The 16,381-nt window shown below is 40.2% G+C and overlaps 1 protein-coding gene across 3 annotated transcripts in view; it reads left to right on the top strand.

The window, feature by feature from the left end:
• Window positions 1-16,381, top strand: part of DNAH11 (dynein axonemal heavy chain 11) — a 294,793-nt gene that overhangs the window by 133,247 nt on the left and 145,165 nt on the right. For 2 of the 3 annotated variants that reach the window (XM_033088403.1, XM_033088404.1), the window contains exons 44-49: window positions 1,673-1,804; window positions 6,289-6,462; window positions 10,300-10,504; window positions 13,171-13,336; window positions 14,073-14,175; window positions 15,520-15,759. In XM_033088403.1, coding sequence (XP_032944294.1) covers window positions 1,673-1,804; window positions 6,289-6,462; window positions 10,300-10,504; window positions 13,171-13,336; window positions 14,073-14,175; window positions 15,520-15,759 — 1,020 coding nt within the window. Of the gene's footprint in view, window positions 1-1,091; window positions 1,108-1,672; window positions 1,805-6,288; window positions 6,463-10,299; window positions 10,505-13,170; window positions 13,337-14,072; window positions 14,176-15,519; window positions 15,760-16,381 lie in introns of those variants that run through there. The other variant, XM_033088405.1, reaches the window with a different exon arrangement.

The following is a 16,381-nucleotide window of genomic DNA, read 5'->3' as shown; positions in this document are numbered from 1 at the left end:
AATATGACTTTTGCTCTCACTTCCTCCTTTTGTAGTATTCAGAAATAGCATTTTATCGCTAGCTTCTCTTTCACTCTTTTATACAATAGTCTCTTTTCTGTGATTACTTATAAGGACAAGAATTTGAGACAAAAATGTGTATAAAAGAGAATAGCTAATGACTACTTTAAGAAATTAAGGTATTATGTTTTCCAATATAGGAAACTTCTTTCATGTTAGTAAGATGTATTAATGCGTTTAGAATTTGCACCAAAATATGATTGCATTAATTGCTGACACAGAGCTCAAAATGTTTTCCAAGTACTGTGTTTGGGAGAAAATAGAGAAAGCATATGCATTACTAGAGTGTTCCGTGTAGTGGATAACTTAACTTTGAGACCTTTCAGTCTTTTTTGTTTTGATTCAAACATTTCCTTAGACCAAGATGGCTTCTGCTCAGAAATAGCAAAGCCTCAGAATTTTACTTTTCTTGATAACAAGTTGGTGAATTTTATTCCTTTGGAAGATGATTTTAAATTGGCAAACGTGGCACAATATAAAAATACTAGACATCAAGAGAGAAGATTAAAAAACATAAGAGGTGTTCAACGATTTCAAGTAAAAGCATTTCCAAGCTATTTCCAGGACCCATTGTCCATTTTACCATGAATTTCCCCCATGTTTCCTGGCTGCGAGGGAAGGGCACGCACATAATCCTGACATACTTTGTTATAATTTGCACTGCTATGTATACATGATAGTAAGGAAAATCTGTTGCTGCCTCCAAAAATTGGGGGAAGGGTATCATGAGTTTTAAGGGTTTGTGACCACGCTAATTAATGACAGCTATTTTTGTACGTTAGAGAATTAGCTCAAAAACATGTTTATGGCTGGTTATTATTTCATACGGGAAAGGCCTTTGCAGCAACCATGTTCTCCCCGTTATTGACCTGATAGTCCTAAACACGGGTATGTTTCAGACCAACAGAGCACACTGCCATTTCACCTGGACGCGATGGAGTACAAGTTCCTGAAGAGCATTTCTTCCAAGGCTAAACTTAGTCTGGTGTCCAAAAATATGCCACAGGCTAAGGCTACCAGTCCGACTTTCTAAATTTATGACAACAGGTGGGAAAAACGGCTGCCAAAGCACAAAGGGAAAGTGGGTTATCTAAACAAGAGGCCAATCGTTAAATCAGCCTTTCCATCCAGTGGAATCTTAGTTATTCATTCCAAGTGATGTTATAGGCCCATACTTACTGGTAAAGAAAGGTGTCTTTAGTTTGTTTTTGAGTGAGAAAGTGGGCTATAGAATACTCTGTGTAGTCTGACTCCCTGTTTCTAAAAAGAGCATGGACATATTCCCAATATATTTTTTTAAGCTTATATGTATTTTCTGTTTGTTACAGTGATTATTAATTGGATAATTTAAGATTTTAGTTTTTTTCATTGTTTGTCATTACTTAGAAGATCAATTTGGTAAAAAGTGGCAAAGGTTTTCCACCATTAACACAGAAACCCAAGAAAATAATTTTTGTCTCTTCCAATGCAGCAAATTCTACCACAGAGTTGGGAAAAATTATATAATCTCGTAAGAGTAAAGTGGATTTGCTAGTAAGTCCTATGAATGTACTCCGCTTTTTTTAAAAAAAAAAATGTTGCCTTAAATGAATGGCTATTTCTTGTTCTTTAGACTATTTGCGTTCTTCTGGAATGTTTGTTGACTCCTGAAAATGTACCTTCTGACAGCCCAAAAGAAGTTTATGAAGTCTATTTTGTTTTTGCTTGTGTCTGGGCATTTGGAGGCACTCTGCTACAAGATCAGGTATGTTTAGAAATAGTTACAGAACCGGCATTATTTTGGGGGGAATATTATAATATGTGATCCATGTGCTTTTGTTACATTGTCATAAATCCGTCATTCTTACCCTGCTTCCTCCTAAGCCTGTACATTGTCCAGGGCAGCTCATCCAGGCTCATTCTTCTAACCTTGGCTGACAATCCGTAGCCTTCCACCAGATCTTACTTCTCAGCTCAAGGTCCTGTGTTTCCACCTGCCTCTAGAGCAGTGCCAGCGTCATGCTGTTCCACAGACAGCTCTTCTCTGCCCCATCCCCCAGATTTGCTCTTCCTCTTTTTTCTTTCTTCAGACATACTCACAATCCTCCTAGTGGCTCCAGTTTAAAACTTGAGAGACATTACTCTTCCTTATTTGTATGTCCGATGGTCATCAGATCCTTTCAGTGTCGATTACAAAATAACCATTTAGTCCCCAGTTCTCCATCCCTACAGCCTTAATTCAGAAGTGTCTTTAGATTGTCCTGGGCTGTCATGGTGTCTTAGCTCGGACTACCACAACAAAATACCATTCACTGGTTGGCGTACACAATGGAAATTTACTTTCTCTCAGTTCTAGAGGCTGGAAGTCCAAGGTCAGGATGCCAGCATGGTCAAGTTCTGGTGAAGACCCTCTTCCTGACCTGTGTCCTCACATAGCAGAGAGAGAAAGATGAAAAGCGTTCTGGTGTCCCTTCTTATAAGGCATTAATCTCATCCTGAGGGTTCCACACTCATGACCTCATCTAACCCTGGCCCCACCTCACTCCCCCAAGGCCCCACCTTCAAATACCATCACACTGGGGATTAGGGCTTCACCATATGAATTTTGGGTGGGCACAATTCAGTCCATAGCCCACAATCGCCTTCAAATTGGTTTCCCTGTCTCTAGCTTCTTCTTACTGCTAATCAGTCTCACACATGATTCCCAGGGTTATAGTCAACCCCAGGCCAATTCTTTTCCATGGGTCTTTCCTTCAGCCTAAAGTGAAGCTATCATGTCTGCACAGCCTTCTTGTACACCCCATGTGTGGCTTCTGATGTCTTTTGAGCAAACACTTGAGACAAGACCTTGCACAAGAGTATGTGTGGACACACACACACACACACACACACACACACACACACTGCTAAGACTTGCCAAATTACAAAGTGGGAGTTTTTCAACTTGAGAGATGTGGATGTCTAATTTCCATTGTGCACCTCTCTGTATAGATTTTCTCATGTACTCTTTACAAGAGTTCTTTAAGGGTATCCTCTTGGTGCAGATAACATAAAGCTCAGAGAGGGGAAGTAACTTGACTACGGTTACATTGATAGGAAGTGATATCAGGATTCCCACCCATGCACGTCTCCAAATGCCACACTTTCCAGAATACTCAGGATCTCTCCTGGTCTTGGTGTTTCGAGGTACTTCTCAGTCTTTGCGGAAAATCGATGGCACACATTTTCCAGGCTTCACCAGATATTTCCAGATATAAACAGGGAATTTAAGTTGGAAAGCACCACAGCCAAGAGTGACCCATATTTCTGTTGGTTTACTCACTACAGGTCCTAAACTGCATGGTTGCCAAAACCTGTGACCCAGTTCTGCTTGTCATTAGGTTACCATACATCGTATCTATAAATACATTGGGTGCTCACTTGGCCTCCTAGGTCTTATTTTGACCCTTCTAAGAAGCCACATTTCTTTCTGTCACCTCCAAGAGCTTTCTAAAGAATAACAGCCCTTAGCTTTGAGTGGAAGTCAAAAATCAGTGTTGGGTGACTTCATGTGGTTTTTCTCAAAAGCGCCATTTACAACATGTAGATTTCTTCTTTGTGGAGGCCACAGATGGAGTCTACCCCTCTGCTCAACACCCCCATGGTCTTCTTTCCAGTGTTCTCCCTGAGGCTTTTCCTTTTCTAGGACTGTAGAACCGGAAGAAATCACATGAGTGGGATGTTGACAGCTGAGATCTTTCTGCTCCTGATCATAACACCTCACTGTCTTTCCAGACGATCCTCTTTTCATCTTCCCAGTTTCCAAACCTGACAGCCTTCAAGCCAGAAGTTGGGCATCACCACGGTCACCTGCCTGTCCCAGACACTTTCTCCCTAATTAATAGTCCACATTATCATCCTCGTTTTTGAATTGTCAAAAGGGATCTAACTATGTGTGAAGCATTCAAAAAAAAGGCTGTGAAGTTGGGAACTTGCTGAAGCAGACATAAGAAATATTCTTAGGACAGTCCAACCAATTGGAGTGCCTACTATCTGCAAGAAATAAATTTTTTTTTTTAAAGACCTATATGTATAGGTACAACGATCCTCCTCCTCCTTTTACAAAAAGGAACTGGAACTTAGCCTGCTTGAAGACACACAGCTAATGTCTGAGCCAGGTTCAAATGGCAAAAAAAATGACTCAGGACCTGTGTTCTTAATCCAGGCCATTGCAAACAACTTCCAAAATAGGACTTATGTCAGCTCTCCCTGAACTCCCTTAAACTGCCATTATCATTTCTCAGTTGGCTTCTGAAGTAACCTTGTCATTGGTCTTTCTGCATCTGTACTTGCCCATAATCCATTATCCACTCAGCAGCCAGAGTGGTTTTCTGAAATGTAAATTGAATTATGTGATATACTCCAGAATTTAAAACACTTTAACGGATTCCTATTACTTTAAAGATAAAGTTAAAAATTATAATACTCTTTCCAAGGCCTCTGGATCTGGTCCTGCCTGTCTCTCCCTACTTCTTCCTCCTACCCCCACCCCTCCCATACCACCAGCTACACTGGCCAGTTTCTTGAACACAGCAAATTTCTTCATACCACAAGATCTCTGCACATGCTGACCTCTTCCTGCTTCCTGGAATGGTCTGCTCCCTAATCCGTTCTTGTTCTCAGAGATGGCTTCCCTGAACATCCAGTTAAAACAGATTCACCCCTGTTGTTCTCACTTATAGCAACCTTTGCTTTCAAATCACCTATTTACTTATTTCTGCATTTATTGACTCAACCTCTGCTACTATCGTGTTTCCTTATGTTTCCTTCTTTATCTTTCCCACAAATTCTGTGAGGGCAGAAACGTTATTTGATTTCTTTCCCACGATAGAATAAATGCATTTTGGTTGAGTGAACTGATGAATCAAAAGTTGGTCACCAAAATTATTTTGCTGACACAGTGGTGAGGCAGAACAAATTTTGATGTGAAGTAGAATTCATACGTATTCTGCCTACAGAGAGGGGTGCCAGGTAAGTAATACCTTGTGAACCAGCTTGAATCAAGACGAGCTTTTGTAGGATAACGAAATATCCTGTGCCTCCAATGAGAAAATAGCTTAAATGAGCCTAAACTCATTAATTCATGAGGGGTGGTATTTAGGAGCACGAACTTGTTCAGAAGATGGGGCAAGCTCTCTCTGCTACGACTCATCTCTCCTCTCAGCCCTGATCACAATCTCTTATCCTCCCGCCATCCTGTCTGTCTCTACTCGTGTGTGTGTGTGATCAGCCTAGGAGGTCATAGTCCAAGGACAGAAGGATAGCAAAGTAAAAGCAGGTTTAAGAATTTTTCTGGAGAAAATGGGAGTTGAGGTCTTAGATAAGTATGAGATTGCTGGATGCAGTGGATACACACAGTGTTCTCAGAGTTCACCAAAACTCACTAGGCCAGGTTGTCCTGTGGCTAGAAGGGTTTGCTAGTTGCTGGTACACAGTTGCCATTCCCCCCTATTTTCTAAACTTTAATCTACCAGCAAAAGGCTTGCACCTATTATCATATAAAACCAAAGACCTTCTAGCAAGGAAAGCCTGTTTCCTGCCACTATAATTCTCTCTAGAGGACAGGAGTTTGTCTCTGTGGAGTTTTCAGGTAGACCATTCAGTTGTGCCCTGACAGAACACCAAGTCCATGCCTTTTTTCACCTCTCCAGCCCTCATGGCAGCGGTTCCCCGATTTAGAATTTCAAAGATCAACAAAGTTTTACTAATGACTTAAAGGAATGAAATAGGGTTACTAACTATTTATTTTTCTAAATAAGGGCATTTATAAAAATGACCATTTATTCTCACCATGATTTTATAAAGGAAAGGATATTTTAACACCAAAAGGTCCCAGAAGGCTGTCAACTCAAATAAAGGACCTAGCATGGTAATTTGTATAATAGCTCCTTGTTAAATTGAATAACCCAGGGGTAATCTAAGGTTCACCTAACCTTACCTTACTTTATAATAATGATTAATAATTAATAATTATTCCAGAACATTTGTACCTGATGGATGTATGACAATTACAGCTTTCTGCCTCTCTGACATTATCACTCGTTATAGCTTACTTGTAGTTATTTCTTTTTCTTGGGTCAGTTATTCAATCCCATTTGTAATTATGACTCTACACTGCAACACTGTGTGTTCAGCAAGATTTGGAGGGGGTTTGTGTGTGTTCAGAATTATCTTTAAGTCTGTAATAAGAACTTCTCTCGTTCTCCTTAGCTTTCTGGTTGTCAAGCTGAATTCAGTCGGTGGTGGCATAAAGAGATGAAAGCAGTGAAGTTTCCATCCCAGGGAACAATCTTTGATTATTATCTGGACCACAAAACTAAGAAATTCTTGCCTTGGGCCGATAACATCCCCAAATTTACTATGGATCCAGATGTGCCTCTGCAGGTAGGTGTGTGAAACAGAGAGACTTTCAGGCTGATTTGAGCCTTTTTTTGTTTGTTTGGTCTTCAGCAGTCTTTTTTTCCCCCTGCCTGATGGGTAAATTATTGTTGGTAATGGTCAGCATGTATGTATTTCCTGTGAGAGAAGAATCTCGGTTATAGAAACAGTCAGTGAAATAGCTCTTATGTTGCTGCAACATCTTTTTAAAAATTTCAACTTAGTTCTATGGTAACAGCTTTCTTTATATTTTCCTGGAAACATTATGAGTTGTATTAAAAGTTAGAGGCATATTTCTATAGTTCAGTGATTCTTCTTCCTGACCTTATGGTAAATTTCTTAGATAGCCAATTTACGTATAACTTTCTTTCAACCCCCCACTCGAAGCCATCAAGTGAATGTTTAATCTCCCCAACTCACGTGTTTCATATTTACATGGCAGCTGGCAAATCTCCATGGATCTTTCTCTTTTTTAATTATTTCTCTTCATAGACTGTGCTTTTATATTTCTCTTATGTCAAATTATTTTTCAGTCATCTTGTAATTTGGTCTCCCTCTGTTTTCATTTTCATTATATTTCTTTCTCAAACTCGTCATTCTGATTCATGTCAGAACTTATTATTTCAAGTAGTGCTATATGAATGCAATACAGGTGATTTTTTATGGCATTAATGAGGAGACAGCTAGAGTCAAATGAGAAAACCCAATGTATTAGTTTCCGGGAGCTGCTGTAACAAAGTTCCACAAACTAAGTGGCTTAAACAACAGAAATTGTTTCATGGTTCTAGAGGCTAGAAATTCAAAATCAAGGTGTCAGCAGAGATGGTTCCTCCTGAAGGCTATAAGGGAGCATCTCTTCCATGCCCCTCTCCTAGCCTCTGGTGGTTTGCTGGCCATCTTGGTATTCCTTGGTGTGTGGCAGCATACCTCTAATCTTCATGTGGCTTTTCCCTTGTGTTTGTGTCTCTATATTCAAATTTCCCTTTTTATAAGAACACCAGTCATATTGGCTGATGGGCCGATTCTATTTGTATTAATGTGCTAGAGCTGCCATGACAAAATACCACAGACTGGGCAGCTTAAACATTGGAGATTATCTCAGTTCTGCAGGCTCGAAGTCTAAGATTGAAGTGTCGGCAAGTTTGGTTTCTCCTAAGAATGCTCTCCTTGGCTCGCAGATGGCCCCCTCTGGCTGTGTCCTCACATGATCTTTCTCTGTGTGTGTGTATCCCTGGACACTGTCTCCAAGTATGTCCAGGTTTTCTCTTCTAAGGACACCAGTCAGATTGGATGAAGGCCCACCCTAATAGCCTTGTTTTAACTTAATCACCCTTTTAAAGATTCTATTTCTAAATACAGTCACATTCTGAGGTACGGGGCATTAGGGATTCCACATAGGAACTTTGGGAAGACACAATTCAATGCGTAACACCTAACCATGAGGAAATTAATTTCACAAACCAGAAATTCAGAGGTAGGATGGCTGCAAGACTGATTAATTCTGTGACTTGGTGATATCACCAAGGATTCAGATCTTTCCAACTCTCTGCTCTGCTCTTAACACTCACTTCATTTTAAGACTGGTATCCCTTCTGGTCTTAAGATGGCTCTGGTGTCCCTGGGAGTTACCTTCAGAGGGAAAGGAGACTTTCTCATATCTTTTTATTAAGAGTGAGGAAACGTTTCTTAAAAGCCCTAGAGCAGAGTGCCTCCTGTATCTCATTCCCAAGGATCACGTGCCAGCCCTGATGCAGTCTCAGGCCAGGATAATGGGGTGGCTGTGGTTGGCTCTGATGAATCACGCCACTGTAGGAATCACACCACTACAGGGGTGGGGCAGAGCTTCCCCAGAAGCACATGGCTGTGTGGAAGAGGCATGGAGACTTGAACAAAGGGGGGGTCCTGACAGGAAGGAAAACATGTAGGAATGCGTGTTGGGAGACAACAGCAATGTCTGCTCCATCTGCTTCATATATTTTGAAAACTCTGATTGTGCTCAATCTCCTTAGACTTCACCTACCTAGCAATATTATCTAGCTGGTTGAAAGCTGCGAATCCACAACTAACCAAAGACCAAAAACTGGTCTCACAAGGTTGATGCACCCCAATCAATGATACCTTTTATTCGACAAGGAAACTGTCAGGACTTTGTAGTCTGACTTTGTACACAGTTGTACCAAATGTGGTTGTTTGATTAACAACTTCTTAACATCTTGGAAAAGAACCAACCTGAGTGAGTAATAATAGCCAATGCTGATATTACGTTACTCTACGTCAGGCCCTTTTGTAGTTGCATCACAGATTCACCACCTTAATCCTTACAACTCTCTAAGTCATGGACTGTTGCTACCCCTTTTACATATGGAAAAAAAGAGGTACCAAGAGATTCAGTAATGTGTCTGCAGTCCCTGCTCTGAAGTACATTCTGTGTCTCAGGCTCTGGACAGACTTGGGTTTGAAGCCAAGACCCAGCACTGTGACCTTGGTGAAGTCATTAACGTTCTCTAAGCTTTAGTCTCTTCATCTCAGAAATGAAAATAATAGCAAAGCTCTCCACATAGATTTGTTACGTGCATCATAGGACATAATGCATGTAAAGTGCTTGGCATAGTACCTGTCACATACTCAGCTATCAGGAAGCATTAATTATTGATATTAATGTGTAGAGAAGGAGCTAATGGCCAAATTAAAAAGCAAATGATGACAACTAGCACCAAGAAAGGAGAAAAAATACTGTAAAATGCAACTCATTTTTTTTTAAGTTGTCCAGGAGTGTTCAATGTGGCATAGAACACACAGGCTGCACTTTTCAATAGGTCCTGAGAGTATCACTGAATTACAACAAAGTTCTAGAGTAAATGTTCATAATCACGAACATGATCCTGAGTGATCTGTAAAATACTCAGTTGTGTTCAGTATATGCTAACCACGTAGGGAAGAACTTTCTCCATCATGGAATTTATGTGTTTTTCTTAATGAACAATACAAATCCTGCAAGTAGTTTTTTTATGCCCTTTTTAATTTGGCCATGAGGAACTGCAAGAAATTGTCAACTCCCTTTTCGTTACTGTGCAGGATTCTATTTCCGGCATATCTATATCTGCTATCCTTTTCCTAATCTTATATATTAGTCTATGTTCCCTAGACCTGATTTTTATTTACATTTGTATTCTTTTTTTTATTTTAGTCCTGTAAGCTAGCTCAAATTATTTGTCAAACAAGGTAGTATCTAAATAAATAGTTCATTTTCAAAGCAGAAACATTGTTATTTTTTTTATAAATAAAGCAATGCACAGTAAGTTTCAGATATACTTTGGATTTGTGACTATTGCACTTAAAGCCATGGTTTCTCACAAACTGGTCTTCCCCCCACCCTGAAATCCTTTAGTATGACGTATGTATAATCGTTTGCCACTTAATCTGACCAGGCCAAAGCATTGCTACCAACTTTCATTTATATGTGGCTTGACTTGTTAGATGTTTTGTCAGCAACTAAAGAGTGGTGGATGGTTTCTTCACTGTTTACTGTGTTCTCTTGTATGTCTAACACAAGGTTGAGCAGACTGTAGGTAATCAGTAATAGGGAGCCTTGAGTGCTAGTACTTAATTTGGAAAATATAAATCAGTTGCCTAGACCATAGCACTTCCCAGTTGCTCTCCTCAAGCTACCATGTCTTGCATTCTGACAAGTCAACATGGGAAATTTGGTGGGATCTCCTGCTGCTGTGAACGTGAACTCAGAATTCACCAAGTCACAACTCTAAAGGAACTGTGTTTGGTTCATATGTACAATTTTGGAATGCCTCTCTCTGACCTTTCTCTCATTCTGTTCTTTCCCCTCAGAGAGTTGTGGTTCACACATCAGAGACGACTCGTCTGAGATATTTTGTAGAGCTGCTGCTTGAGAAAGGACAACCGCTCATGCTCATAGGCAATACCGGGGTGGGAAAAACAGTCTTTGTAGGTGACACGCTGGCACGTCTCTCGGAGGAGTACATAGTGGCCCGTGTGCCTTTCCACTACTACACAACCTCTGCCGTTCTGCAAAGTAAGTGTCCCTCCTGTTTCACTCCAGAGAGAAGATCCGAAACCGTCAAGGCCGGGACATGTAACCCAAAGAGATGCTCGTCTTCTCTAGGCTTGTAGACATTTCGCTTAGGCCTCAGATGAATTTTTATGTATTGTAGGTAAATATGCTTTGTTCCAATAGTGTGGGTTTTGGCTTTCTTATCTCTCTCCTGACTTTACTGGGGTTATTATTCTTTAGAACAGCAAGAATTTGCTTTGCCTCTAAGCCGTGGGGTTACTTTTAATGAACTTCATGGAGCAACATGACGGTATGCTCAAGGAAGAGGGTTCTGGTTACCTTTTCAAGGGAAGGATTGATGGAGGAGAAATTCATTCACACTGTAGATTAAATGACAGGCCACGAGCTGTTAATTAAATCTTGGAAGAACTAAAAGAAGGATTTTAAACTGTTGAGTAAATGTGTCAGTGTAGTCAAAAGAACCACACAGATTGTGGCCATTCCTAGTTGAGAAGGGCAAGCCCAGTAGACTTGGGAAGTAGAGGAGAAATGATATAAAGAGCTGGTATTAGTAGGCCTGTCACTAAGTCCAGCAGAGTAATGAGTCATATTTTGGGGTGGAGGAGGCAGCAAAACTCCCTGTTGTCCAATAGTTTATTGAATCTGTTGAGTTGCCCTGCATGTGATTTCTGTATTGGGAATATACATGGGTATGTGTTGTTACTGTTTTCTTAGCTAATATCAGTGGAGATTAATAATAAATTTTCTTACTCACTGACATCATTAGTTCATACAAGAGAGATTCTTCTGTCATCTCTTCTTAATCAACTTTGTTTTCCTTGTCTTTTGAATGAAACTGACTCAGCAGTATTTCATTAATTTCTTTGGCCAATATATTTATCTACTTTCCCCCAGGCACTGTGTCCAGTACATATTTTTCATTCACAGACACAGAAGAAGAGCTCACTTTATCACTTGTAAATGGAAGATTAGGGCTACAATTCAACAGTTGAACTAAGTACTTGACTGTGGTATGAGTTCATCTTGCTAATTCGTGAAAGAGATACAGACGTAAATAAGATTTAGAGATTGCCTATCAGCATGAGGAATAGAAAGAGCCTTTCTTTTCTAAAGAAAGGATTTCCAGACCTTTGAGATGAGGTGGTGTGCAGACAAAAATGGGATTTAGGATAGAAGAATCAGCTTAAGCACACACATGAAAGAGAAAATTGTGGGATACAGTCAATTAATCAAATCTCTAAGTTGACTGAAGCGCAGTGATGGGGTAGAAGATAGGGAAAAGGCTGCAGTGGTGGGTTAGAGTTATATTGTAGATTGAGTGCCCAACTGTCAAGTTTGCCAAAGACAAGGGATTTCTGGGACTTGGGACTCAGTGCTAAAACTGGGATAGTCCCAGGCAACCTGGGATGGCTGGACACTGTAACTGTAGAAAGCAATGAGATACAAGCCGAAGAGCGTGGATCTCATTTGGTAGGAAATGGTGAGCCATTGATGGGGAACAAGGAAGTGACAAGATGCAAGCTACACTTTGGGAGAAGTCTGAGGTGGGGAGACCAGCCCCCACCCCCACTCCACCCCGAGTAATGTACTAGCTGAATGTAATGTTGCTGTGGACTAGAATTGCAGAGAGGGAGGCCAAAAGGAAGAGACGTGAAGAACCATTTACAGTCTGTGGTTGGGCAGATCAGGGACCAGGAGAGAAAGATTCTGTTGAGGCTTTGCATCCGGCTGACTGGGAGAGTATTAATCCCATAAACAGAAGCACAGAAGGCAAAAAGGAAGAGGTGCATTTTGAGTGTGCAAGAGGCATATTTGGTGTTAGCCAAACCTCCGGGCACCAATAGCTAACAATAACTGATGCCCAGCAAGCATTTGGGAATGCAGGTCCGTTGCTTGGAAAGAAGGCCTGTTAATTTATTCATTATATACTTTATTTATTTATCCATTTGTTCATTTAACCAATTACTTGTGACTGTCATCAGGAATGCCACGGCGGACATCATACAGTTCCTTGTCCTCAAGTTATTTGTAATGCGGTTGGAGAGTCGATAAATAATTAGATGCTACCTTGCAAGCACACATTCTTTGGGATTTTCTACACTCATTATTTTCTCTCAAGCATATCGACACACAGTCATGTAGGCACATGAGGAAATGTAACATGATGTAGACACAGGATAACATGTCTCCCTATCATACTGTCTTGGGCTTCTGCACCCTGATGGCTCCAGAAGAGAGGTGTAGGAGACTGTCTTGAGCTGTCCCCAGACGCTCCCGCAAGGGTGGTAGAGAAGGACTGCAAGACCAGGCTGTAGCTGGACGGGCGGCAGGTCATGCATTAGAGTGGGTACGGGGAGGAAAGTGCACAGATCACCAATGGTGTTGGCTCACATGTGATGGCAGCGTGCTATCATGCTGCAGATGTTGACTGTCCAGCAAAGCACAGGCGAGGTGAGCTCTGGCAACAGGAAGGAGGTTGGTTGGACAGCCTGACATACAAGGAGGTGACCAGAGACACAGCTCTAATATTAACCTACAGAGGGTATTAACCTGAAGTCATAGAGTGGATGAAATGGACAGAAGATGAGGAAAAACAACAAAAAAGGACTAAGGACAGAATGTTACATTTTATCTTATTGGTGGACAGAATTATATATTTGTTTCAGGAATTCTTGAGAAACCACTAGAGAAAAAAGCTGGTCGTAACTATGGTCCAGGAGGAAATAAAAAATTGGTTTATTTTATCGATGACGTGAATATGCCCGAAGTGGACTTATATGGCACCATTCAGGCCCACACGCTGATTCGACAGCACATTGATTATGGACACTGGTAAGTGAGTCTCTGTATTCTCAACTTAAATCTAAATATAATAATAATAATATCTATTAATTATTAAATAATAATTAAATTATTTATTAAATAATAATATTTATTAATTATTATTATTATTAAACATTTAAAAATGGAATTACCCCAATGTCTTTCTCTTCTGAGGAGCATTTTCTGTGATACCTTTTGGGTTTCACTTTGCATCCCCCTTTCATCATCTTCAATGGAATACATTCCCTTTGTGTCTTGGGAAGAGTTTGTTTGAAAAGTATCTTGGAAACATAAAATGTCCAGTTGAAGTACTAAACTCTTTAAGACATTAACTCACACTGAATCACTTAGAGAAGCTTGACCTTTTTTCTGTGAGATGTAACCATTTGGTAACATCTGGGCACTGCAGTCTGTGATCTCTGCTGTTACCTAGAAGGAGAACCCCCTGCCCTGCTCTGGGTATTTCTAACCAGAAATAGCACCACGTGAGAATCGATAAGCAATAATGAGTATGTATTGATTCAGCTCCAGTTGTTGATTCTGGCATCGAAGAAGCTACAACGCCTTCAGTTTTCCAGACTTTTGTTTTTATGTCTCTGAGAGAAGGCTAACAAGCCCAACGTCACAATGCGGCGGTAAAGATGAGAGGAGGCAGTTGGGTGAGGAAGTCCTTTAGGAACTGGTGGATTTTGTTGTGCGGTCATCTTCAGTTTCAGGACTTACGGTTCTGTTTTCAATCATGCAGGTATGACAGACAGAAAGTGAAGCTTAAGGAAATCCACAACTGTCAGTATGTGGCCTGCATGAACCCGATGGTGGGCAGCTTCACAATTAATCCTAGACTACAGGTAGGGTGTCAAGTATTGCTTTCTCCCAAAGAGCCCCTCATTACAATACCGAAACATTGTAGGTCTTGATTCTTGGCACTTTTCAGTACAAATTAGGGCTCCTATTGGACGTTTGGTTAAACATGTAAGTTCTTTTCTTTTCTTTTCTTTTCTTTTCTTTGTTGTAATTAATAGACTTTTTAAAGGACAGTTTGGGTTTACACACTGTTTCAGCAGCTTTAGCTAGAATTAGAGTGAGTTCCCATATACTCCCCCATTCCCTCTACCTCATTTTACCATACTATAAACAACATCTTTCATTAGTGTGCTGCATTTGTTACAGTTGATGAGCCAATGTTGGTAAGTTACTATGAACTGAAGCCCAGAGTTTACATTAGGGTTTATTCTTTGTGCTGTACATTCTATGGGATTTGACACATGAATAATGACAGGTGTACACCATTAATGTATCATACGGAATAGTTTCACTGCCTTAAAAATCGCCTGTATTCTGCCTGTTCACCCCACCCTCCCACCCCCCGCCTGAATCCCTGGCAACCCATTTGATCCTTTACTGTCTCCATAATTTTACCTTTTCCAGAATGTCGTATAGTTAGAATCATATAGTATGTAGCCTTGTTAGATTGGATTCTTTCACTTAGCTTCAATATGCATTTAAGTTTCTTCTATGACTTTTCATGGCTTGATACCTATTTCTTTTTTATCACTGAATAACAATCATTATAGGGATGTATTACCATTTGTTTATCCAATCACCTATTGAAGGATACCTTGGTTGTTTCCACATTTTGGCAATTATGAATATACTGCTATTAATATTTATGTGAAGGTTTTTTTGTGTGCACATAAGCTTTTTAATAATCACCACCACCAACAACAACAACATCCATACAGCATACAACAGTAAATGTCGCCTACTCACTTACTGGGGGTCAGCTGGTGGCCCATGATCTTGACTGGGCTCATTCACATGTCTGGGAGTTACTGTCTGTCAGCTAATCTAGGATGGCTTTGGCTGGAGTTATTGGGACAATGTAGCTCTGCTTCATGAGTCTCTCATCCACCAGTAGATTGTAGAATTTATAGAAAAGGTAGAACCTTAAAAGAGCAAGTGGAAACACACAAGCCTCTGACAGTGACTGTCACACTGTCACTTCCACCTCATTCTATTGGCTCAGTCAAGTCACATGGCCAGGCCCAGAGTCAGAGTGAATGGCACTGCAAAGTGAAATGGCAGTGGGCATGGATATAGAAAGGGAGGAAAAAAGAAGACCTTTTTTCAGCAATCTACTGGTACCATTATAATCCCTGTTTTACACTTCTTATATGTGTTTTTCTTTTCAGAGACATTTCACAGTGTTTGCATTCAACTTTCCATCCTTGGATGCCCTAAACACCATCTATAGCCAGATCCTTAGTTTCCATTTCCAGCAGGAAGCATTTGGTCCATCAATTCTCAGGAGTGGCCCTACATTGATACAGGCAACGATCGCATTCCATCAGATGATGACACATATGTTTTTACCCACGGCTATTAAATTCCACTACCTCTTTAATCTGAGAGACCTATCAAACATCTTCCAGGTACCTTGAGGACTCTCTGTTATGCATTGGGATGGAGGAATAAGTGTAGTAATATTAATGGTGTTGGATTATGGAGCTTATTTTAAAACTGTGCTATGTACTTTGTATGTATTCTTCCATTTTACATCATAAACTTCTCTGTGGAGTAAGTATGGCAGCTTTGTTATTCCCATTTTTATCATTGAGAGCAGTGGTTCCTCTCAGGTTGCATAGAGACAGCAACAGAAGCAAGGGTAGAGGTCTGGACCCCCATTTCATTTATTCCGTATAAATATTTGAGTGCTTTGTTTTTGTGCCAAGTAAGAGGGATAATTTGTCATTTTTCATATTTATGTGATATGATTTTTAAGCATACATCAAGAAAAAATAAAATTTCTTAAATTGTTTGGCTTGACATTGACACTTCCATTACCTGGTGAAAGGACAGTGTGTATGTATTTGATTTAGAAAGAAAATTCCAAACAGGCAGTTTAAAACCTGGAATTATTTAAAAATCCACCTAATTTTGTCTATCCTGTACAATAAAAGTTGCCGCACAGTTATTTACAGCTTAAAGTTTTTTGTAAGAGAGCTAGAAAAGTAGGAAAATATGAAAACTGCATGGGATTTCTTTCTTTATATT

Source organism: Rhinolophus ferrumequinum, chromosome 20, assembly GCF_004115265.2.
Source record: "Rhinolophus ferrumequinum isolate MPI-CBG mRhiFer1 chromosome 20, mRhiFer1_v1.p, whole genome shotgun sequence".
Classification (NCBI taxonomy): Eukaryota; Metazoa; Chordata; class Mammalia; order Chiroptera; family Rhinolophidae; genus Rhinolophus; species Rhinolophus ferrumequinum.
This window is presented reverse-complemented; position numbering and strand designations above follow the sequence as displayed.